At 43.2% G+C, this 26,260-nt stretch overlaps 1 protein-coding gene across 1 annotated transcript in view; it reads right to left on the bottom strand.

The window, feature by feature from the left end:
* Positions 1-26,260, bottom strand: part of C24H1orf87 (chromosome 24 C1orf87 homolog) — a 69,984-nt gene that overhangs the window by 30,282 nt on the left and 13,442 nt on the right. The window contains exons 2-6 of the mRNA XM_070592454.1: positions 23,051-23,285; positions 12,953-13,093; positions 12,056-12,319; positions 10,201-10,322; positions 6,573-6,762 (exon numbers count right to left, since the gene is read on the bottom strand). Coding sequence (XP_070448555.1) covers positions 6,573-6,762; positions 10,201-10,322; positions 12,056-12,319; positions 12,953-13,093; positions 23,051-23,285 — 952 coding nt within the window. The remainder of the gene's footprint in view (positions 1-6,572; positions 6,763-10,200; positions 10,323-12,055; positions 12,320-12,952; positions 13,094-23,050; positions 23,286-26,260) is intronic.

The following is a 26,260-nucleotide window of genomic DNA, read 5'->3' as shown; positions in this document are numbered from 1 at the left end:
ACTTAGTTGAGAAACCAGATGCATAATAAATATTTGTTGGAGGAATGGATGAAGTGTCATTGAAGTTTACCAAGTACTTAATATTTTCTGAGTCCAGCTGACAAACCAGTCCAGTTCTCAGGTTGGTGATTAAGTGATATATAGAGTCAAACATGTAAAATTTTTAGTGGAGTGACAGTGTGTCTTGTGTGTTTAGCATAATGGTTAAATGCATAGACCAGAATGAAACAAGACTTATTTTGAACACCAGATATGCTGCCTATGATCTGTGTGGCCTCAGGAAGTTACTTAACCTTTCTATACTCAATTACTTCATCTACTAAATAAGACTAGTATTTTCTACCTCCTACAATTCTGTGAAGATTATGTGAGAAAATAAGCAGTTAGAACAGTGCCTGGCTCTTAGTAGGCATTTGATGAATACTTAGTAGGCATTTGTTGAAATGAAGAATAGAAGGAAGAGAGGGGAGAGGAAACAGAAGGGAGAAAGGGGAAAGACAGAAGAGAGTAAAGGAGAGGAAAAGAGAGAAGGGGGAGAGAAGGGAGTGAGGAAGGGAGGAGGAAAGAAGGAAACAAGACTAAGGAAGGAAGGAAAGAAAGAAAGAAAGAAGGGAAAAAGAAAGAAAGGAAAAAAGAAAGAAGGAAGGAAGGAAGGGGAAGGAAGGGGCAAAGAAAGAAGAAAAGAAATGTCTAATTTCATGTTTGGACTAAATAGTAGCTACTATGATTATTTTGTGAGAAAGTTCAGGATAGTGACTGTATTAAGCATAGCTTTTTATTCTGATGCTTTGACCTAATGGAGAGACTGCCCCTCCTAGGGCTATGGATTCCTAAAGTCAGTGAAGAACTGGCTTGAAGATGTGCCTTTCATATGCAAACCAACCCCCCCTGTTATTGGGGTTCTCACCCTTGGTCTACTATTTCCCTGCCCTAATCACCCCATGGCCAAGTACCAGGCAACAAAGGACAATCCCTATACATCAGAGCCCAATGAAATCATTCAAACTAGCCAATCCTAGGCCTGCTCACCTGCCTCGGCAGCACCACAGCTCCTGCTCACACCTCCCCTAATCCCATCTTCCCCCTGGCCTACCTGGTGCTCCCCACATGGCCTATCGGGTGTCCCATGCCCCTTCTCTTGGGAACTGTGAGTAAAAAACTCTTTTTTCAGTGGAAATCATCTCCTGACCTGTATATCTGACTATACCTAAACAATAATAAAATCCACATTTTAAAACACTGATAAAAAGCTCATCTTCATTTGTCTTCATGGAAGGAAACAAATCTGGGTTCGAAACTTGCATATGTTACTTACTAGATATAGAGGAGTAACATCAGGAAAGCTTAAAAGAGGAAAAAATGTTGATTTGAAAAATGAAAAAATGATAAGAGTTTGCCAGAGAATAAGGGTTGGGGAAAATTCCACACAGAAGAAAATCATGTACAAATAACGAGTGAGAAAGAACCTGTGCCTGTACTTTGAGATTATCAGCTCCACCACAGCTTTATATCTCTTCCAGGCTGAGCAGTAATTATCGGCACCTTAGAGGTTCTCTACAAGACAGTGGCTCCCTGAGGGCTGGGATTAGGTTTCATCCATTCTCCTGAAACCGTTGCCTAGCACAGTGTTAAAAATAAAGAATCAATAATTACTGAATAAATGAATACATGGATGAACAAGAAAGTAAATGAACGAGTTGAAGACACTGAAAAGTGGAGTGTGTTTGGGCAGAGGTTGAAATAAATAAAAAAATAAATTTAGAAAGCTAGAAATTAGTCACATTATGCCATTTTACTCCATTAATAAGAAGTGAATTATCCTCATGATTAGAGCATATTAATGTATTTTTAACATTGATATTGTGTTTATTCTAAAAACAGTTCATTTACTTCCGGCAACACTGCGTTTTTCTCTAGGCTAAAATGAACAGCAGACTAGAAATATTAACATCAGGGTTCCTAGAAGCAGACTGATTGATAGCTGCTGAGAACTGACTGCTAACCGCTGTAGAGGAGCAACAGAAACGTCTACCAGAAAATCCTGGCCATTTAGTGGGACTCAGGATTACTATTGAAATCCTTTAAAATATGAATATTCATAATTGTGACCATTGTTAATAAAAAAGTTTTGATTATGTGTAGTTTCTTCTGTTTAATAAGGAATTTTTAAGTTAAATGTAAATAAAATATCTATGTTATTTAGAAAATGACATATGAAATAAATATTCATTTCCCCAAAATTCTCCTTGAAAGAGGGGTGCGCAGATGCTGTCTCAACTTCCTCTCTCCCCATTTATGGCTCTATTTGCATCTTACTCCATCACTCTACCTAAACTGTGTTTTCCGAGTAGCTAGTAACCTCCACGGTTTCAAACAATGGACGCATTTCAGTCCTAATTATGGAGGGTCTCTTTGCAGCACACGAGGTGGTTGATCACCATCCTTCTATAAAGCTCTCCTATTGGCTTTCTTGACCACTCCCCTGCCACCTTTGATTATTTTGAGTCTCCTTTGTTGGCTTCTCTTTGTCTACCTGCTCCTTAACAATGAGCACCCTCTTCAACTTTCCCTCTCACTTTCCATCATGTCTTTGGGTAATCCTAAATACTCCCATGGCTTCAGCTCCATACTGAAGACTCTTAAATGATCATTTAGCTTTAGTCTCTCAACCCAGAGCAACATGTTCAAAACTGAACTCATCATCCCTTCCTCTTCCCCTCCAACTTGTCATCCACCAAGTTGGCGAAGCCAGAACCTTGGGAGTCGTTTTTCATTCTTCCTAAGTCAAGGCCCACATCCAGTTAGTCACCAAGACCTACTTTTCTACCTCCTTAACATCTCTGTCTCTTCTGTTATTGCCCTAGTGTCAACTCTCACAATGCCTCGCTTGAATTATTGTAACAGCCTGCTGAAGGGCCTCCTGCTCTAATTCTCCACATTCTATTAGAATGCTCTTTTCAAATTTCAGATTGGATCATATCATTCACTTATTTAATATCCTTCAATGATTCCTTTGGGCCTTCATAGTCCTTAGAAAGACCCTTCATAGATTAGCTCCTACTTTCCATTCTAACATCAGCTCGAGCAGTGTCTCCCACCATCCCCAGCCACCGTATGTTCACTATGTTCTGCCTGTATGAATGACTTGCAGTTCCTTGAATTAGCCATACTCTCTCTCATTTCAGCGCCATTCCACACTGTTCCTTTTACCTAGAACACTTTTCTCATCCCTTCCTCTGCCCCTCTCCCTAACTCTTTGTCAAATTCACCTGTCCTCTAAGATTCAGTATTTGCATCATCTCCTCTGGAGACTTTTCAGACTTTTTGAGCTAGGCTAGTTTGGTTTCCTTCTCTGTGTTCAAAGTTACTGCTATCGATGTATTTGTCACAGAATTGTGACAACATGTTTATAATGTTGCCCTTTTCCTGAGCTCCTGGAGAGCTCAGGAATTGAAATCACAACAGTATCTTGTCCTCAGTGCCTTATCACAGACCTCAGAACACATCGAGTGGTTAATATGTTGAATGGAAGAATAGATTAAACATACCAAATCGTATTGGAAGAAGGGATTGATTTAAAGTTAGTAGAAATAATTTTATAGTTTTAGGGCAGAGTATACTGATATAGAAACAACCAAACACCAAAAAGGAGCCTTTCAAACTGCAGTCCTTGTCACTAGTCCAGAGCCATAGCTGGAGACTTGCCACAAGAAGGAACTTCATATTCACAAACCCTGGTCCCTCATTAATGGGACTCGCCCTGGATGATAAGGAGGAAGTTACATGGAAATGAAGCAAAGAGTAATTAGAAGCAGAGCAACCTGTGTTCTAGCTAGTCCATCCTGGGAGGAAGGTCTGGGGGGTTTGGAAGGGGCTGGTGACGTAGAGGAGAAAGAGGACGAGTTCAAGACATGAAGAATACAGATCATGTCGAAAAATGTTAAACTGAGCCTACAGACTTGGGAATTTCTTAGGTTCTACAAACCTACTGAATCGATGCCGACTTGGGTAATGGTCAGGGTGGTTAATAAATAAATGTATATGGATCCACGTTGCCTCAGGAGTTCTGCCTGAGGCTGTCATTGCATCAAAGATGTGCTAGAAGAAGAGGATGAGTGAGTCCACAGAATGGGGATGATAGATAATTGAAATGTCTTTATACTGTCCCTTGAGAGTGGTAAAAATTCCATCGATTTGAGTGACAACACGTGTAGATTATCCTTCAGGACTGCATTTATGTATCTGAGAACTTACGATGATCTGTGAACCTCTGAAATGCTGGCAATGAGGACATGCTTTGCCCTCGGGCACAGAATGTGTGGATTTCATGAGAAACTTAAAGAAGCCTGTGATTCTCTCCCTATACCCCCAAGGAGATTAAGAACTACTGATCAAAAAGAAAACCCTCCCAACTCAGACAGCCTTTCCCAGCCACCCTGAAGGCCTGCATCCAGGAGCAAGGATGCTGGGGTGCAACTGCGGTGGCTTTCCGTATCCAGTGTCCCTTGGGCCTCAATGTGCCTCATGTTCCAGGGAAACAGAATTCTATTTTGCATGCCTCCCAGAACTGCAATATACTTTGAGTGAGTTCCAGATGTCTTAAGAGATGCCAGATGGCTCACAAGAGGCAGACCAGCTTCAAGGAAAATGTGCCCCGTTTCCTTGGCTATGAACCACAGACTTAAGCTTTTATGGCCAGCTGTGAGGGGAAGAAGGCTCAAGGTCTGCTCTCGTAGCCAGTGCTTGATGTGGCCATCACTCGACCCTGGGAGAGAGCTCCTTCCTCAGGCTGTTTTGAAGTGCTAATTTCACCAAACCCTAATTCTTTCATAGACGGTAGGGAAACTAGTATTTACGGAGTGACTCATATATCAAACAGCGTGCTAAGTGCCTTCACGTAATTATTCTGTTTAATCCTCACCATAGACACAGGAGGCAGATATTTGGAACCCAGTTTTTCCAGACAAAAAACCTGAGACTCAAGAGTTTAACAAATTTATTTTGATTTCCAAGTCATTTATGTTCCAATCTACGAGTATCTCCTGACAACTTCTGACTAAGCTTCACTGATGCTGTTATGTAGTTTCCAATCTAACAAAGAATCACTGCTTCTTAGTCTATTTCTACTGATCTTCTTGTGAACATAATGGAGGTCATTTCTGATGTGTGTGATCTCCTCCAGTGTTCCTCTCTTTCTAGTGAAACATGTGCAAATGTAATATTCACAGATACACACGCACACATGTACCCACTATCACAAGCTGTGCCTCTGCATGTTTAGTTGACTGTATAAATGAAAGAATAGGGAGAGCTGTCAGGGTATTGTGTCCTTCTTCCTCAGCAAACATTGCTTGTTCTTTCAAATTCTCTGACTCTCTCAATTCTAACTCCTGCTTCCCCAGATAAAAGGCATGTTCTAATCTTTCCTACAGGACTTTTTTTTTTTTTGAGGACGATTAGCCCTGAGCTAACATACATGCCAACCTTTACCTATTTTATAGTGGGAAGCCTGCCACAGCATGATTTGATAAGCAGTGCATAGGTCTGCACCCAGGATCCAAGCTGGCGAACCCGGGCTGCCCAAGTGGAAAGCACGAACTTAACCGCTATGCCACCGGGCCAGCCCGCTCTTTTTTTTTTTTTTTTTTTCCTACCTATAATTTCCAATCCCTTATACTCCTTTGAAATTCTAACTCTTGTATCCTGGTATCAACGGAAACTTCCAGATATCTTCTGCTTAATGGAGTTCCAATACTGGCTCTCAATTTCCAGTACTCTCCTGTACTTTGAATCCTGGCTCTGCCACTTGCTAGCTGTGGCCCTTGGGTGATTCAACTGGCCTCTCTGAGAATCAGTTTTTTTCATTTATTAAATGTGTATTATAAGATCTACCTGGATTTTATTGTTATTTGTAGGTGTTAAGTGGGAGAACATAAGTAAAGTATCTAGGGCAGTGCTTGGTGCTTAGTAAGAATCAATAAAGCTTGGTGGTGACAAGTTGTTGTTAATGGAATTGTGGTAATGGGGGCAATTACTATTTCACCTGCATCCAAGGTAGCCCCGCGGCTGGGGTTTGTTTGGCTAAAGACAACATGTGAGTTAACATGGTTCCGGACCCTCTTCCATGAAACACATCTGCACGGTTAATTAATGCTCCAAAACAGCCTCCCAATCTCTATTAGGAGTAAGTCGCAACAGTCCCTAAAATTTGGTGTTCTAAGGAACGGGATATCACAAGCTGACCACCCTGGAATCTGATATCGGGTGTGAGAAATGAACATTTTGCCTTGGAACAATATTTCTTTTCCATTGTCAAATATTATTTGAGTATTGTCATATTCTCTGTTCTTAACATAAAACATAGGCCAGTGTAAGTAATTCCTGGACCAATTCCTCACATTTCACAATTCCTTTTCTATTTGGTTTTTCTCTTCTCGGTCACAGAAAACAAACAATTGTGTAATGTAATTCACAGGCAGATCACAGATCGTAACTGTGACTTCTTACTATAGACCCAGTGCCCCAAGGTGGCTTTTTAGAGATGAACAAGTCTGAAATCTAACTGTGATTACCTTGTGGGGGGGCAGGTAGCCAGAGAATGAGTGATCTTCTTTTCGAAAACTCAGGTTGAGGTTCTCTATGTTGAGTTTGCCATTGGTTGTCCTTCGTGCCATCTCCAAGACATCCAACAGGCTCCTGTTCCCTTCTGACTGCGAGCTGGGTTCTCGAGGGGCAGTACTGCTCGGCAGGGCAGGGGACAGGCTGTGAAAAGAAGATCCACTCAAAGCCGCTGTGTGTTTTCATACCACGTCTCTCATCCCTGATATACACTGTGGAACCAGAGTACCCACCCAGCGAGGCTTCCAAACCTCAGTAACCTGGTCATGGAACTGCATGTGGAGATTTCATAGATTAACTCAAATCCATTCCATTCTAGTGAGCACTACTGTCCCTTCTCCACGAGGCATCAACCAATTCAATCAGAACATAGACCAAGATTGGTAACCCACTCTCTAACTCTTTTTTCCTGGTTGAGAGAAAAAATTACAAGTGACCATAGTAGTTTACTTTACCTGCTTGATCTTATTTTTCCTAAGCCCAGATACTTATCGATGGTAAATCAAATTCCCAAACTCTCCATTGCCATAAGCAAAGCAAAGCAGATCCTGTCAGATCCTATAACCAGGGAACCTATACAGGAGGAAATCCTGAACCAGGTGAACTTCCTGCATTACCCTTGACTCTGCTCTTTGTACCTGGAAAACCCAGAAAAGGTGTGGGTGTAAGTATTCATTTACCATCTGGCATGCAGACGTATGTAATTATGAAGATGGTTTATCTGACTATTCTAACTTTAAATAATAGGTGAAAAACAACAGGGTGACAAAGTGTCACGGTCATTTATTTTACCAACTAGTCTGAGATGTTTATTCATTCCACATTCAGATGTGTGTGTCCTTCCAGGTCCAGATGAACTATCTTCACCTCATTTCCACTGTCTCAACTTAAGGGCCACTTTCCTAGAGGGACATTCTGCGACATCCCCCAAAATCCACTCGTGTGAATCAGTTTCCTGTCAGGGGTGTGCTGGTAAATTTTTAACAACTGAGGTGCCAAAATAAGCCCCCTTTTGTAGCATTACTGATCCTCACGGTGTAGACACGCCCACCATGGCCGATTTCAGGCTATGGGCATGATGTCGCTGAATGAGGAGGAGTTGGGAACTGATGCTCACAGCCGGCCCTTGTGGTGCCCGCACCTCCCTCCTTGATAAACTCACAATGTCTTGTTCTTTTCCTTAACAAGTCTCCCCCAAGGTGCAGTTGCATCTTCATTTCCCGAGTTACTGATTCGTGTCTGCCTTCCCTAGTAGACTGCTCCTAAGATGTAGATGGAGTCTGTTTTGTGACTTATTCTTTCTTGGGGGTCTTGTACAGTACTTGCAATTGGTTATTTTTATATGTATTTAACTTTCCTTAAAGGTCATATTGTATCTCCTTTTTTCCCTCTGACTCTTACTCCAGGTTTGGTCCAAAACTATACTATTCTGAACTACTTGACAATAGCTGATATTTTCCAAGAGCTTGGCACAGGAAAGGAGGAGTGGCTATTTGTCTTTGTTCTGGTCACCTGGCATCTGCACCATTCTTCCCTTGTCCAGGGATTCCCCAGATCAGGAGTCCACCTCTCACTCCAGCAGAAGGAAATGCCAGTGATTTGCTTTTCCAGCCTCTCTTTGCTGCTCGGGCATCTGACCCAGGCCTTGCCAAGCAGATGGATCTGTCCCAGATTTGAATCAGAAGTTTTCCTTTCCCTTCCTTTTTCCTCTTCTTGCCACACCAGCTCCTGGGGGTAGGAATTCCTGAGGCCTGGCCAGTGGCTCAGTGCACAGAGTGCTGGGTGGGCAGGTGTTGTGTGGAACTCACTTCCTGCAGCTGGTGGGGTTTCCTAGAAAGCCTGCCGCAGTAGTTTATCTCATCTAGTCCAGCTCAGGCGATGAGAGCTGCTGCCACTGGTGACACTGGAGGCTCTTTAAACATCACAGAGCTGCCCCATTAAAGGTTCTGCCTGACAGAACACGGGAGGACACTTTCCTGAGAGCACATAATTCACAAAGAGATTGGGTTCACTACAGGCCGTCAGTCCCACACTTCCACAAACACACTGTGGGAAGCAGCACCTTCTCTGACGAGTTCAAAATGATCTCTTCATGTACCTTTTTATAGAGCAGACACCCAGATGTCCCCGCGAGTGAAGAGACGCGGGAGGTGCCAGTTACATTCAGTATATATTTGTTGAGCATCTGTCACGTGCCAGGAACTATGCTAGAACTATGCCAGACACGGAGTCGGCTGGGACAGGCACTCTTGCTAGTCTCAAGTATCACAGGAGTAATTACACGTACAACGACGTTATGAAGGGACAGGACTAGATATAACTGGTCCAGGGTGCAGGGGAGGCTCCCTGTCTAGGACTCAGGACCCATATCTGCCACCTGGCCGTGTGCCCAGTGAGCAGCTTATGACCTCTCAGGGCCCGGACCTCATGATGTGAATTACGTGGAGTATGATTGATGATTATTATAAACGCCTAGGGCTTCACGGCTCTCAGTGGGGCACTTGCTCCCAGAGTGAGATCTGACTGGCGCACCCACATGGCAGTGTCACTTGCTTGGGGCCGTGAGCCTTTGATGGAGAGACTGGGCCTCTCCAACCTCTGAATTCACTGAGCCCAGCAAAGTGTGCCTGGCAAGCAGCTGGTATCAAACCAACGTTTGTCCAATGAAGTGTTTCAGTCAAAAGGGCATCCTACAGAAGGAATCAAGTCTAAGCCTTGGCCCAGGACACCTTTACAGGAAACCCCACCTTTCCCAAGAGTGAAGCGCTAAACCCCATGCCATGGCTCTTAACCACCGTGCCGCGTTGTTTGTACGTGGAGTGTCTTCTGGTAGGATAGTTCAAATAGTAACAAAAACTCGTACGGCACTTACAACGTACCAAGCACTGTTTTTAAGAACTTTGCCTTAATTAACTCAGTTACTCTTACAAATGTAGGAAGTGAAATGAATCTATTATTGCTCCCACTTTACAGTTGGAGAACGGAAGCACAGAGAGGGTGAGTGACTAGCCCAGGCTCACAGATCCATTGAGTGGCAGAGATAAGGGCTGAGCCCAGGCTTCTGGCATGGATGCTCTGCTCCTCACTGCCACACGTCAGCATTTTTCTCAGAGAACACAGAGAGTGTCAGGTCTATCGTGCCTCCCCTCTGATGACACACCTCACAGGCTATTTTGACTCTGAGTCATTTCTGTCCCTGAGACTAAGCGGAAGGGTCACTGATTCCTGTCCCTCAAACCTTTCCTGATGGCGCCTGTGACCCAGGGGTTCACTGACCGAACGTACTTCTGCAATCACACTTCTGGATCAGCTCGACACCAGGACACGTAGTGAGGGTTTCCATTTTCACAAGGTGACCTCATACAAAAGGCACGTGCTTGACGTTAGGTAACATGGGCAATTGCTGCAAATAGCTTTCCACGCTGCCTGGGACGAGAGAGAGAGAGAGAGCTATAAGCACAAGCAAGGCGCTGACGCAGAGCAAAGCGGTTCTGCCTCAGGTGCTCTCTGCGGGAACAGCCATCAAGACCCCTGATGGCCCCAGAAGTCCAGGGACAACCTGCCACAAAAAGGAGGTGGCACCTTTGGCTGTGAGGGCGACCACCCTGAGTTCTCCTTGGGCTCCTGTCCACGACTCTCTTGCTTTGCTGTGGGTCATCTGAAGCTGCAACTTTTAAAAACCAGAGGAGTTTTCCATAATTCACCTGAAAATTAAACACAAAACAGAACATCCTCATTCACGTGTAAGGGAAAGAGGCCTGCTGAGATAAAATGTATTTGGAAGGTTGTTACTAGTGAAAGTTTTTAAAACAGCTTTAAACATATAGTATCATAATTATGAGTGCTTTTTACCAAAAATTCCTATTACCTTTTGGACAAGTGGTACAATCATACTTCCTGGTTGCCTAGGGGTTGGGTAGGGCCGTGGGACCAGCTCTGGTCACAATCATGAGTTGTGAGCAGAAGAGACATGTGCTCCTTCTGGGCTGAGGATTAAAGAGCTGACACGAGACTTCCAGAGCTCTCTTTTTGCCCCTCTGCCATCACGCCCAAGAATGTCCCAGAGAGGCTGCCTCGTCAGCCTGGGTTGGAGCTGAGACAGCACAGGAAAGAGCCTGCGGCTGACTCACTGTGGAAATGAAACATGAATGAAAAATAAACTGCCATCGTTTCAAGCCACTGAGACTCTGGGGCTATCCGTTACTCTAGCATGACTGAGCCTCTGCTCTCTCTCTTTCTCTCACACTTTGCTTATATATTTACCATATATAATAAATGCTTATATTCAGCAGATATATTCAGATTATTTGAGGACAAGGCCTTATTATGCTAAGTGAAAAATCTGAAGACCTTTTTCTTATATGGGAAAGGACTGAAGGAAGTTCATTCATTTCCATTGCTGGGCTGGGTGGCATCCTAGGGACTTGGTGGGCAAAAAACTCCAGGGAAGTGGAGGAGATGCCATGGGGGAGGGGAACTAAACAAGGTCCTAATAGAAACTAGGTTTCAGGCCACAGACTGATCAGACTGAAGATTCACAGAGGTTGTACTAATAAGTTGACATTGTATTGCTATTTACTTCTCATAAACACACCAGTAATTCTATTTCTGCAGGTCAGAGATGGGCAGGAGAGAGAGCTGACAGTTATCTGAGCACCTGCTCCCTCCTAGCATAGGACCAGGCAACCACGTCTGTCGGATTACTAAACCCTGGGCCCACCCTTTGGGGTTGGCTTTGCCCTGGTCTCCTGTGGCTGCACGCCACTAACGATTTGCCCACTGTTGTCACTTCTTCCTGTCTGAGGATATTTTCCGCTAGTCCCTGAATTCGGCTACACTTGGGCCACACTTGACAGTCACCCACAAGGTTGAGCTTGGCCAGTGCAGTGCTCCGAGATCCGGCCTGTCGCTGGGGAAACGTATCTCTGCCCTGGGTCTGCTGTTAACTCTCCGGTGCCCTGAGCAAGTTCCTGGACCTCTCTGGACCCGTTTCCTAATCCGTATGGTGGCGGTGAGTTATAGTTCAAAGGTACCTCCCACCTCTAACTCCCCAGGGACTGTCGTGACAGATAGGAAATCTTAGCCAAGTTCTCAGTTCTTTCCTCAGGGGCTACCGAGTCATCAGCCTACAAAGGGACTCCAGTGGGAGTCTTGTATCTGTGACCATCCCAAAAGTGTTAAGAGCAGACAATGGAAGTTAGGACAGGAAAACCATTTAGAGAAATTAAAGAGGGCTAAAAGGCATAAATCTTTTTTCTATTCTAGTCTATTCTGACTGGAAATTTCTACATAAGAATATAAATAAGGCTTTTCTCTTAGGGGCCAAGAGTAAAGGTTATTTTCAAGAAAGAAACTAATCTTTTAATTCTATTACTCTGGTGGTTACAAGTAAAATAAACAAAAGCAATCCACACTTGAAAGAGCAGGATGTCCATACCATTTCAGGAGAGCCCTTCCCGGAAAATCTCTGGCAGAGGATCTTGATGGTGGGTAACTGGAGAGGGACTTCATGCCTCAAGAAGAGGCGGCTCAGCTGAGACTGGAGAAGAAATCCTGAAGAGATAGGGTCCAGGATCTTCAGATCTTTCTGAAGCTTGTCTAACAATCCAGAACTCAGAGGTCGTGGCTGGAGTTCTCTTCTGACCAGGGCTAGAAGGAAAGTGTTGTCTCTCCTTGGTCCACTTGGCCTCTGGCCAATATGCTGACACAACAATAAAAAATATATAAATGAGCATGGCTCTAAAATAAGACTGCTGAAGCCAAAGCAAGGAAGCAGAAGCAGTGGGGCTAGAAGCAGAGCACCCACTTTCAGGCCTAGCCATGAACAGGACAAGTCGGTAACACTTGAAGGTAAGTATTTAATCTGGGTGTCTTCATTAAATTATAATGTTTCAGGACCTTTTCCTTCAGGAGAAGAAAGGAAGCAATTATTTCAGAGTGCATAGAAGCCTCCTTATCAGTATCTTCTACAAAATCATGTTTTCAATTATATAAGAATTTAGAATAACAAATCTTAGAGATCTACTGGGTTTGGGAGTTCAGTGCTGGGCAGAGCAGACCGAGGATGGTGCCCAGACCCTGAGTTAAGCGGGTGTGTGGTGGCCCTGCCCGAGCTCAGGGACTCTTGAAAAGGAGACCGGAGGGAAGAAGAAGGGAGTCCAAGGTTTGCCTCTGTGCTTCCAGGGAAGCTTCCCGGAAAGCTGCCTGGACGTGTGGAGTCTGATGTCCGTCAGTCCATCCTCAGACTGTCTTATCATCTGCTCCACATCAAAATACACAGTCAACAAATAACACCCCTTCGTCCACAATAGAAAACAACTCTTACCATACACACCTCAGGCTGGCCAGAGCTGCCCTTTGCCATCTGTTCCAAGGCCCAGTCTCGAAGGTTTCTCCTGGGGAGGCCATGGATACAGGACAGGGACTGGTCTCCAGTCAGCACGGAGCTGCAGTGGATACTTGCCTGGTTGGGAATCTTAAAAGAACAAAGACAAATGGTAGTGAGAGGCAGAAGCAGGGAGGGGAAGAGAAAGAGGAAAGCAGGGAGAACATGAGTGAGCCCACCAATTTCTTAAAAACATTCCCAGGTCCTAATGAACTCCAGCCCATGGAGTCGTTGAGTCACTGAGCCCCAGAGAGGAAAGCTTCTCTCCACCACAGTCCTAGCATTGTGCAATTAACATGTGTTCCACAAATACTTAACAATTAGATACTGTTTCATTTGTGCCAGAAAGAAGGATCTGTGACAGACAAAGGAAAAATAGGTAGCAGTATGGTGTTTATAGGCAAATATGGGGTTCTTAGAGATAAGGGTATCCACAGGCTGTTTAATGAGCAGGTTCAGGAAAGGCAGCTAAGAAAGTTGTGAGCTTTGTCAAGAATGGAACACAAGAGGGGCGGACCTGGTGGAGTAGTGGTTAAGTTTGTGCACTCCGCCTCAGCAGCCGGGGTTCGCAGGTTCAGATCCCAGGCATGGACATACACACAGCTCATCAAGCCACTCTGTGGTGGCATTCCATATACAAAATAGAGGAGGATTGGCACTAATGTTACCTCAGGGCCAATCTTCCTCACGGAAAATAAATAAATAAAGAATGGAATAGAAGAGATTAAAAAGCCCAGAATATTACATCCCAAGAGCAACGCTATTAAAGGTGTCAACGAAAATAATCCATAACCAATCTATAAATGAAAATTTGGGTGAGTTTATTCTGAGCTTAAATTTTAGGATTATAACCCGGGAGAGTCTTTCCACAAAGGAACAGAGCACTCCAAAGAAGTGGGGGTACATAGGGTGGTTATATACCCTCAAAGAGTATGTTTCACATATGATTGAAATGTCCCTTTTACAATAGTCACGAGGCTGCTCTGTCAGCACAGCGATTGGTGGAAACAGCAGATAGGTCTGCTGTCTTAGTGAATGCTGCAGGGTGGCAGGTGTGTTGCCCCGGGCTGGGGGGGGGGGGGTCACAGATGAGCGCTGCAATTGGTTCCCAGCCTAAAGAAAGATGCTTAATCTTCAAGGAGATGCCAACATTGGGAGGGGGAGAGAAGTTGCACCTTTATCTCAAAGGCCTTTTGCTCTTGCCAGAGGGAATCTCTAAAGCAGATATACAATGCATGCTCAATGGCCTCAGTCAGGCCCTTTTGGAAAGACAAGGTCAGGCCGAATTAGGTTTATACCAGATGTCTTCCTCATATATTCCAATATATCCTATTACTTGCCATTTTTATTTGTCAAGGTTACAATAGAATAAATGATGGAGCAAGCATCAATGATAAAATCCCATTCCCTTTTGCCATGGATTATGGTGTAGTAATCATGTTTTTATATTTTCTGTATTTTATGATGGTTTGACATCCTGGTGGGTCTTGCTGACTGGAGGAGACTAACCTTAATTCCTAGAGATGGAACACAGCTTGCCTGCTGGCTCACCTGTCATATGCAAACCATGAGATCCGGGTCCACACCCTAAGCCACCTCCCTCGCTTGACTCTCACTCCAAGCCAATACTCCCCCTAATCAACCCAGGTCCAGATGCCAGACAACTCAGGACAGCCCGTGCCCAAAGCCCGCTGGGACTTTCAAATTAGCGAGTGCTAAGCTGTGCACCCTGCCCTGCCCTGCCTTTCCCGTGGAAACTCCCGTAAAGTCTGTGCCCTGTGCTTTCCCCTCACTCTTCCTGCCTCCTGACTGATCTTGGTGCTTCCCCGGGTAGCCCAGTGTGGTGTGGCATTCCCCCTTTTCCTGGGAAACTTAAGTAATAAACTCTGCTTTCTTTCTTTTTTTTGGCGAGGAAGATTGTTGCTGAGCTAACATCTGTGCCAATCCTCTTATACTTTGTATATGGGACGCTGCCACAGCCTGGCTTAATGAAGTCCAAACCTGTGAACCCCGGACGCCAAAGTGGAGCATGCAAACTTAACCACTATGCCACTGGGCTGGCCCCTAAACTCTGCTTTTAAAGCCATTTGTCTCTATCACCTTACCACACCTCATTGAAATAAACTGAGACACTTTGTTTTTTTGAGGAGGATTAGCCCCCTGAGGTAACATCTGCTGCTAATCCTCCTCTTTTTACTGAGGAAGGCTGGCCCTGAGCTAACATCCATGCCCATCTTCCTCTGCTTTATATGTAGGACGCCTGCCACAGCATGGCTTGCCAAGCAGTACCATGTCCGCACTCAGGATCCGAACCGGTGAACCCCAGGCCACCGAAGTGGAATGTGTGAACTTAATCGCTGCACCACCAGGCCAGCCCCTACATGGTTCTTTTTAATATCAGGTCATCGACAGGAGACATTGTCACAAGGACTCACTGAAAACTGAGTGTCCGTACTCAGTGGATAATCGTTGCATAACCTATCGGTGTGGAGAGGAACCTACAGATGCTTTATGGTCAGGAAGCATTTTAAGAAAAATCAAGAGGGTCTTTAGAGTGGGCAGAGTGAGCAAGAGCGGCAGAGAATTCTAGAACAGGCATAGAAATGACAAGACAGTTGTTGGGCACATCCTCTGTCAAGGCACCACATAGGTCATTCAGTTTAATCCTTAAACAGCCCTGTAACGGAGGTTGTACTAGCACGGTTTTGTATTTGGAAAGCTGAGTCTTGCAGAAGTTAAGTAACTTTGTTCTTCATTTAAGAAATATTTATGCCTTGCCTAGTCTGGGCCAGATGCTGTGATAGGCCCTATAGTGAGCAGAACAGATTTGACCCCTGCTCTCACAGACCTTGCAGACCGTGAGAGGCACAGCAAGCAACTGCAACTGTACAAGACAGGGTGGCAAGGGCCACTGTCGGAGCAGCCTACAGGTCCACCTGACCCGGACTCGGTGGTGCAGGTCTGAGGCGATGACATTTAAGTCTAGGCTTGGAAGACGACATAGATTTGGGTTTCAGCCAGCTGAAGAGTGGAGAGGGAGGAGGAGAAGAGAAGAAGGAAGAGTACAGATGCAGATAAACTCGAAGGAATGCACGTGTGCAGAGAGCGGGGCTGTTCCAGAGCACAGTGTAAGGTTTGGAACAGGCCAAGGGAAGACAGGAGGGGGAGGCAGGGCACAGGCGGCAGAGAGCCTCATGTCTTTTTTTTTTTTAAAGATTGGCACCTAGGCTAACAACTATTGCCAATCTTTTTTTTTTTCCCCAAACCGCCCCCCACCCCCAGATACATAGTTGTATATCTTAGTTGCAGGTCCTTCTAGTTGTGGGACGTAGGACACCGCCTCACCGTGGCCTGACAAGTGGTGCCATGTCCACGCCCAGGATCTGAACCCTGGGCTGCCACAGCGGAGCGCGCGAACCTAACTACTCGCCCACAGAGCTGGCCCCGAGCCTCATGTCTTGTTAGTGTCTGTGCTTTATTCTGAGGATGATGGAGAGCAGGGAAATGTTTTCAGTGGAGCTATGACTAGATCAGACTTGCCCGAAATTTGCTCCCTAGCAAATGGTGTGGATAAGACTTGAACTCTACTTTTTACCTCTATCCTAGGATGAGAGAGTCCGCGTTCAGCTCACAGAGCAGTTTCTCTCTATAAAATGTTTGGTTAGGTATTTGAGACATATTGTTCTCAAAACAATATGTTTCTTTGGGAATTACTTGAAATATAAACTATTTCCATTTTCGGTCACTTGTAAATATTTCTCTGCCTCTGAGAGTTGATGCACTTCTCTGCTACAGCATCTAGAGAAGCATTGGTCAATACTTCATCACCCCACGAGCTGAGCTGTGCGTTAGTCCCCTTTACTCCCATTTTAACACGAAAATTCATTGCGTGCCTTTATCTTTAGCATGATAGGCACAGGTGAACACGGCAGGTGTGATTGCTGTCTGCAGAGATCTTTTGTCCCAGGCATCACAGACTACATTTTATGGCCTTACCCATGGAAAGAGGAAAATACATTGTGCTCCCAGAAATGCTGTGAAGAATGAGTGTATGCATTTCAAATATTTTGTAAATTCTAAAACTATCTTATGCATTGTTTGTTATTTTTTGTGTGTCTCCCTCCAGTTGCGTGTAGACTTCACCTGCCCGGGACAGTCTTGTCCTGCTGACTCGCGGCACCAAGAACAAACAGAGAAGCAGCATCTGAGCGCAGACGGTGTCTTGTTCAGGCCAAGGACTCAGAGGGCTCCAGGTCTCTCCCTTCACCGCTATAAATCATCCTGGGCTGCTGTTCTTCACAAGAAAAAGTGTCCCCAAAGTGTCAAAGAAGATAAATGGGGCATTTTCATCAAGAATCCCATGTTTCTGACTTCAGGAGTCGCCAGAGGGCCTACAAAGTCTCTGACACCCCAGGCTTCTCTCATTTGCTTTATTATGGATCACAACGGACTGCTTGGGGACGACACAGAACCTGAAACAACTGCAAGCAACACTAGTTTTGTGATCTTTACCTAAAAGAACTGGTACAAATAAAGCACAGAAATTTAACACAAATTTAGTAACTTTTCTTGGGGTGTTGCAACTTGCAAGTGTTGGAAGTGTAAGCAAGTCTTTTTTAAACCTGGCTTAAAAAAACTATTTTAAGGTAGCTATATAGTGGACATCGTAAACACTCTCCTCCAAGACAAGTGAACACAGTAAACTGGCTTGATGCTGTGTAATGCATAGCTGTGACTTGAGAGAAAATTTGCAGAGACGGCATCAAATGCAGATTTGAAAAGTTCTGCTTCGTAAACAACTTAGACCAAGGTCTTGATGTGTCCTAGAAAGTTGTTAAATAGCTCAAAAACTGACACTAGTGATAGGGAATACAACCATGAGAAAGATGCATGTGAAAAGTTTAATAGGACTTTTTAAGAAATGTAGAATTGAAAAAAAGTAATATTTCCAAATGTATATACATAAAATGTTATTTCGATATATGCTTTAAATAAACTAATACAATAAATATTAGAATTAATAACGACTATTATATTTATATTTGTAAAAGTTTATATTTTATTTGAAATTTAACTTTTAGTTACAGAAAACTTCAAATGTAGGCACATGTAGCAAGAATAGTAGAATGAAACTCCATATACGCATCACTGAGCTGCAGGACCAGCTGACGTTCTTACTTTATTTACACCCAAATGACCCACCACCGGAAATGAAGTGAGCCCCAGACAGTGTACCATTTCATCCACATTTGTTCAGCATTTATCTGTAAAGCAGTAGTTTTCAAAGTGTGGTGCTTGGGCCAAAACCCTCACATCACCTGGAAACTTGTTAGAAATGTGAATTTTTCAGACCCACCCAGACATACTGAATGAGAATCTCTGGGGTCGGGGCCCAAGAGTCTGTGTTTTACTAACCCGTCCAGTACTTCTGATGTCCACTAAAGTTTCAGAACCACTGCCCCAAGGACAAGGACTCTTTTTAAACGTAACCACAAAAACACTATCACACTTCAAAAGTTCTTTATTCTTCACATTAATTCCTTAATATCATCAAATATCCAGGCAGTGTTCAAAATCCCCCAATTATCTAATATTATTTTTATAATTTATTTATTCACAAAGGAACCAAATAAGATCCATATATTGCGATTAGTTGATCTTTGTTACACCTTTTAACACTTCTAGTTCTTCCCACACCCTTTCTTTTTGCAGTTTTTTCCCTCACAATTTATTTGTTGATGAAACTGTTGTGCGTCCTATAGTTTTCCAAAGTCTGGATGTTGTTGCTTGCATCCCTTGCAGGTTTAACAAACCTGACATATATTTCATGTAAAACAATGGTTAGATCTAGAATTTTGATCACGTTCAACTTCAATCGATTTCGAGAGGATTTTTTCATCCGTGGTGGCCTTTTCCATGGAAACAACCACTGCTGGGCTGTCTTTCTTTTTATGACACTCACAGGCACTGATATTCATTGCTTTAGCCCATTGCTCTTTCTTTGGGGTCTGGAAAACGATAATATTCTTATCCTATCATTACTTCTTCTTTATTAACAGGAATACTTCTCTAAAGAGAAACTGACTCCCATGTTATCTAAGATACAGCTTGTGTAGAAAGGCAGACTGAATGAATGCTGCCTTCCTTTACTCACCAGTTTAAAAATAGTTTGTTCCCTAACCTTCCACAGCAGTGACCAAAGAGTTTGTTTTATAAAGAATCACTATAAATGTATGAATTTAAATATATTTAATGCATGTAAATGTATTACAATTATTTTTTTTATTCATACTTAAAATGTCTCACTTTTTACTAGTGGGAGCCTTAAACTTATTGTTTTCATAGGAACTATTTTAAATGATATCATGAGTCTTTCTTTGACAAGACTTGGGAGGTCTTGGTATCTTCGTTGCTTTTGGTGTAACTGGACGCTCCAGGCTTAAAGTTAGAATCAGCGTTTGGAATTTACTGAACACAATGCAGGTGCCAGAGTCAAATCTACAGTCTTGAGCCAAGCCTAGGGAAGTCCAAGTGAAATGAGTAAATGCTGTCTTGGCTCACACTTGCAGATGTGAGTATAAATGATTACTGATACCAACCACTCAGTGCTGGGGTGATTTGTCACACAGCAGTATCATTACAATAGCTGACCAATACAGAGAGGGAAGCAGAGAAAAGGAAAGCCAGCTCTAAGATAATTAAAATCTCCCTGCTGAGGTATAATGGTGGTCTGAATAATATTACGGCAGAGCAAACAGAAGTAAGAGGTCATTTTTGAAGGACATAGAAGAGGTAGAATTCAAAGGTCTCAGTGGTGAGTTGTATATCACAGTTGGGGAGAGAGAGGAGGAAAGCACGGTGGCACAGCTGGGAGAGTTGTGGGACCGTTCTGCGAGGCACAGAGCACAGGAGGAGGAGCAGGAGCAAAGATTCTGCCTCCAATAGGTTGGATCTGAGCTGCCAATGCACAGCCCAGTCAAAATGTCCTTGACATCTGCCTTCATCTATAAATGAGGGTAGCATCACATGCCCTACCTACCTCATGGGGGGTCGTGGAGAGCAAGCAAGATAAAACACACAAAAGGGCTTTGAAAAGAGCATACTACCAATCAACTGTGGTGGTTATTAGAATTAAGGCACTGACACTTTCATTTTCACGCTGCCAGATGTAAAAAGCACACTATAATTTTGTTTTTGAAACTGTGCTGCTGAGTTTGTTGCTAGTCGCACATTCTTCTCCATTTTCTGAGAGAAGACAGAGCTGATGCTTCTGAGGAACAACATAAACAACAGACATATTTTTCAAAGACACGCAAGGAGCAGAATTTGGAGACAAGGGACCCTAGGCAGGCAGCACCTGTGAGGCTCTGGACTGTCATGTAAGCTTTCTGGGCCTCTCAGTCTTCATGCGTGAAATGAAGGTTTGTATTTGTTGATTTCTAAGGTAGTTTACTGTTCTCACATACATGAAACGATGGGTTCTCTCAACATTTTCAGCTTTACCTACCTCCTGCAACAATACTCTTCAAACCTGATCTGTAGTTTAGCAAAGCGCCTCCCACTTGCCCCTCCTCAGTCTTCATCAGCAGCTTCTCTTTTGCAGCAAGATCAGCTGGTCCAAATTGCCTGTTAGGTCCCACCAGGAAAGCTTATTTCCATCCATGTGTGAGGGGTGAGAATCTCGAAGGAGTTCGGGTTGCCACTCTTGCTGCGGCAGGATTCCATTTACCGCTTAGTCAAGGCGGTAATGAGAGTCTCGGTACCAGGCAACCGTAGCTGCCATCTGGCAGGCCAGCACCATACATTCGGCAGACAGAACCAATTAGTCAGGCCCCACACCTTCCACGAGGCCCTGCTGTGTTGGTGGCTGGGTGTCAGCCCTGCTGAGCTTCCCACAAGAAAGCTCATTGAGTTCTGGGAGGGAGGCGCAAGTCATCTCCCTCTGGCACCACAGAGCTAGCAAAGAATTCAGCTCACGGAGGTCCAAGAACAGCTTACCAGTGAACATTCTGCCCACTACATCAGCTGATGGAGAATCTACGCCAGGAACGGGCAGCTTGATGTGGTCAGGGGAATGTCAAGGAACAAATTTCCGTTTATAGGAGAAAAACTAGAAAAGACTTAAATGCCGTCAATAAGGGATTAGTTAAATGAGTCATGTTATATCCGTATAAGGAAAGAATATAGTTTGGTGACTAAGGACCTAGAACCTGGGCTTCAATTGTGGTTCTGCCACTTCTCAGCTTTATGACCTAGGTAAGGACTTAATGTCTTTGCTTTTTATTCTTCCCTGTATGAACTGAAGACAGTAACAATTCCTACTTCGCTGGGTGCTTGGGAGGAATCAGTTAGTTAACATGTATACAGAACTTAGAGTAGTGCCTGGCACATAGTAATGCCATCACGTGTCAGTTCTGAGTGTGACTCTCACAGCCATTAAAGATGAGCTTAGGACGAACTTTCTGAAGCCCTGGGAGAATTCTTGATGTGAAGTGAATTGAGTAGGATAACAAAGAGAATATACATAATGACTCTCATTCTATATGTATGCATGGAGGAAAGAAGAGAAAAAAATATACCACTATTTTTCCTTGGTTGAGTTTTATTTTCTTTGTATTTATAGTCTCTTCCATTTCCCAAAATTTTTACATGAATATGTAATATTTTACAATTAAAAAGATCAATACAAATTTTAAGAAGAAAACCTGGGTAAACATCTTGTCTTGCACACCTGTGAGTCACTTTAACTTTTCTGAGCCTCAGTTTTATTGTCTACTCCATAGTGATAGAAATAATGCTGGCGCCTACCTCACAGGGTTAGTCCAAAGGAGCAAATGACAACATTTACCTGGAAGCCATCAGTGAATAATAAAGCGTTTTACACCTATTGTTATTACCAAGATGTTATTACCAAGATCATCCTTGGGGAGTAACAACAAAAAATAAGTTAATGCCAGAGTCAAAATTGGGTCAAAACTCAGAGGTCTTTAGGAGTTCATAATAGATTATTTCATCCTTGCAGATGCACTAAGTCCTGTTCCAACCAGGCCCTAAATTCAAGGTCTCGTTACGGAAAAGCTGAAAGAACACACATTAACTGGGGATCAGGAAAGGCTGTGCCACAGACACTTGGGGAAGTCACTTTTCTTCTGGACCCTAGTGTTCAAATGAAACCTGCAGAATGGCCTGAGGTCTGTTAACCACCCAAATTATGATCTTTGCAGAGTTCTTACAAGCAAAGACCACAATCCATAGGCTTTTATTTTCTCATAGAAGTAAAGACTAGGTAGTATCTGAGTGATTTTGAAATGGCTACTAAAATTGTAAACTAAAAATAATTATGCTGGTGTTTACTGCAGAATCTAATTCAGTATTCCTCTAAAATATCTGTCTGTCACTTAATGCTTGGCAGCACTGCAAAATTCCTATGCTATGTATCTGTTTAACTGCAATTTCAGCAAATTCTGGAAATGGCACTTTGTTATCAAAGAATCATTAGTTTTGTCTTGATTTGGATCCAGTTTTCAATTGCTGCTATTCTTGCTTTTTAATTAAAAATTACTAATCATTTAGATTCATCATAATCAAGTTAGCTTGTTGTGGGTTGTTTGGTCGTTTCTTGACAGAGCGCAGTGATACATATTTCTGTCAAGGTAGTTTCGGGCTGATAATTTTTTGATATCTAGATATGGCGGCATTGTACTTTGAAAATAAATGATCTCCTCCTGTAATGTTAAAGCAGACAGACCCTCCACGTCGCACATACCCCATGTTTGCACGTACGGCAACACATCACTGTGTGACTGTGACTAAGTGAGCCACAGACAGAGCAGGTCGACCAACTCGATCGGTGGTCAGCAAAGACGCAACATACAAAAGACCTCAAAGTTTATTTTCAGATTGAAAAATAATTGATTCTAATTCTATCTTATGCATAATATATTAATTACCAACAGCACAAGTGTATGTTGGTGTGAATCTGTGTTTCCAACCTAACTGAATTTTCCTAGTCAATTCCCAAGAAAAATTCAGGTATTTGTCACTCACTTTGCCATCCAGAAATCTGCCACTGAGTGCTCCTGTCAGGAGTTTCTGGTTGTTCTCTGGTTTCTGGTTCTTCTCCGAGTGCTTGCTCTCTTCCACATCAGCTGGGTTGTGATCAGCCTGATGATCAGTGGGATTAGTAGAAGCTGAGGGGTCTCTGCTCACCTGCCCTGCATCACGAGTCACGGACTTCTGGAGCGCTGTTTGAGTTGCTGCCTTCAAGTTCTCATACTCCTCACTGTGAAGACAGAGTTTCACACGTTGTTACTCCCAGTGCTGACTCTGCATGCAGTATGCTGGCCTAAGAAACGGAAGGTATTTGTCTGGCAGCGTGCACAGCAGTAACTCCGCGTGGTGGATGGAGACACAAACGTTGATTATTTACCTACCGGTCGTTTACTGTAGAGAGACCATGTTATCATCTTCTCAGGCTTTATCATCCTGACCCTCTTCCTCATCCTCATATAGGTCATCTATTTGTCTGCTCCAAACCCTCAGTGTAAGCAACAGCAGAGTCAGAAGTCGACCCGGAAGCTTATCGCACGCCTTACTTACAAGTCTAACAGCTACTGCAGTGTTTGCAACCAGAAAAGGGAGAAAGTCAACACGGCTGGCCAGCTCCAGCTCTGCCCTCGTCTCCTCAACTGCCCCCCTGCAGACTTTCTGTCCTCTCAGTAGTCCCTCATTTAAGTTTAATATTAAACAGGGAAAAGAAAATGAGAAAAAACTGTGGAAGTCATTCAAAGAAATGCAAACAATAAACAAAACTCTAAAAATTATTCAACCTTATTTAATAAGTGAAGACTTACAAGTCAAAACAATTACAAGGTACCATTTTAAATGTGGAAAACTTTATTGAAAATAGGAAACAAATGCTAATGGCCACATAAAAGGATATAATTAATATCGTGGGTGGCCTGACGAAACATATTGAGTCAGGAAGTTGAAACACTTTAAGCTAGCAAATCAATTTTTAAGAATGTCTATTATGGGGAAAAGTGCAGAAAATGAAAAATTAAAAACTCTAAATATTTAATAATAAGTGGATATGTTGAATATTTCATTTTATGTTCATAAGATAGAATGTATAGAGCCATTAAAATAGGAATAATTTCAATGACACAAGAAAATGTCCAGTTATACAAATAAGTGAGAACATAATCGCATGCATGTAATACATGTGTTTGCATGTGAGAGTCACGGTGTATCTAGAAGGAAACATACAGAAATGAACAGTAAGCACCTCTGGGGAGTAGAACTCAGGATACTATATTATATTATATCATGTTATATTTTGTAAAACTGTTATTCAAAAATATTTATATGAGAAAATATTATTTTATAATTAGGGAAAAAAATTCAAAATAACTATGCTTGGTGCCTAGAAGGCATTCTATAAATTCTAGCTGTTACTATTGATACAGTGGAAAGGATTAATTTTAAAGCACGTCATATTATCTGAGAATAAATCAATTGCTCTAATAATTATTGATTTGAAGAAGGCCAAACCATAGGCAAAGATTTGAATGTATATATACTTTTTACAGTAAGCCTCTTGGTCGTGGTAGCATGAGAAGGAAGGAAGGCCTAGGAAAGACTCTGAGGAACGCCTACATTTACAGAGGAAAGAAGAGCCCTGAAAAGATATTTGGAAGAAATTCTCAGTAAGGCAGAAGGGAAATCAGGATTGTGGGGTTTTGGCAGCAAAGTGAAGGGTTATTTCCAGAGAGAGGGCGTAGTCAATGGCATTAGGTCCTCCTGAGAAAGGTAAGCTCTTAAAAGCACCCACTGAGTTAAGCCATGAGGATGTCATCAGGAATCTGGATGAAGGGAGCTTCAGTAGGGTAATAGAGGCAGATGCCAGACTGAAGGGAGTTGAGGAAAGAGAGGGGGCAAGAAGATGAAGGCAAGTATGAAGACCTCTGTGAAGAAGTTTGGCTACAAGAGGTGAGAGAGATGGGGTGGTGGCTGGAGTGAGAGGTGGGCTGTGCTGTCATCACGTGGAAAGAGAGTCTGAGCTTTAACACACTTAAATGCCAATGGAGAGGAACTACTGAACCAGAGAAGAGGAGAGGGTGTCGCTGACAACACGAGACGAACCTGGACGAAGTGAGACAGGGTGTCGTTGAGAGGACAGAGGCAGAGACGAAGCCTCAGGGTAGTGTAGCAGGGAGACGGGTGAGGATGTAGGCAAATTTATCTGTACACTTGGTGACAGGGTATTGATCAACTCGCTGACAGCTTGGATTTTCTCTGATGTTACAGGGTACGGTTACCTGTTGGTTCTCAAGGGGCAAGTGATGGGGAAGAAAGTCTGAATTAAGGGCAGATGGTTTGAAATAGCTGCCACGAAAAGTGGAAGAGAGCTAACCAGAGAAAGAAGGAAGGCTGGCTGAGCGTAACTGACTGGCCAGTGAAGGCTGGAGACCACGATTTTGTGGCATCAGTCTGAGAGGGTGCCTGCTCTCCTCTACGATTGCCCAGTGGCCCTTGTGGAGATGCAGAGAAGCAGGCAGTGGGGCTCATCCAGGGTTGGGGCTTTGCCAGACAGGTGCAGCCGAATGACAATGGAGCAAGATGGGAATATTAGAAGAAGAATGTCTATTTAACAAGTAGTTCCTGCAATGAGAGAAGACACACAACACAGGGTCCTTGACCTCAAGAAATTTCATTTCATTTGGCTGTCCAAAAGTAACACAAATAATAAAGTTAACAACTGGTACATACTTGCTTCTAGAAGTCAGACAGCTAGCTTTTGGATAGTGGTTACCTTCTAGGGGAGGCCCAGAAGGGAATGCCAAGGGGCTTCGGGGATGTCCGTACTATTTTGTTTTTTGATCTTGGTGTTTTTTGCATGGGTATATCATGTTTGCGAAAACTCAGAGAAAGTATACTTAAGACGTGCACTTTTATGTATGTATATACATAGATAGATAGATTTCTATAAAGTTTTCATAGAAATTGGTGTAAAATTTACATAAATTATATGAAACATACCTAATTAGCATATAAATAAACGTCAAGTGAATATTGAAAAGAATAGAGCTATTTGAAGTTCATAAGAAAGAGAAATAACTATAGTCTGCAATGGTTGCAAAAATAATGGTACTACCGAGCTTTTAACTACATGACAGTCATATTATAGCCATTTACATACAGTGGTTTATTTAATATTCAGATTAACCCTATAGGGAGATGCTTAAATTATTCTTA

This window comes from Equus przewalskii, chromosome 24 (assembly GCF_037783145.1).
Source record: "Equus przewalskii isolate Varuska chromosome 24, EquPr2, whole genome shotgun sequence".
NCBI lineage: Eukaryota > Metazoa > Chordata > Mammalia > Perissodactyla > Equidae > Equus > Equus przewalskii.
This window is presented reverse-complemented; position numbering and strand designations above follow the sequence as displayed.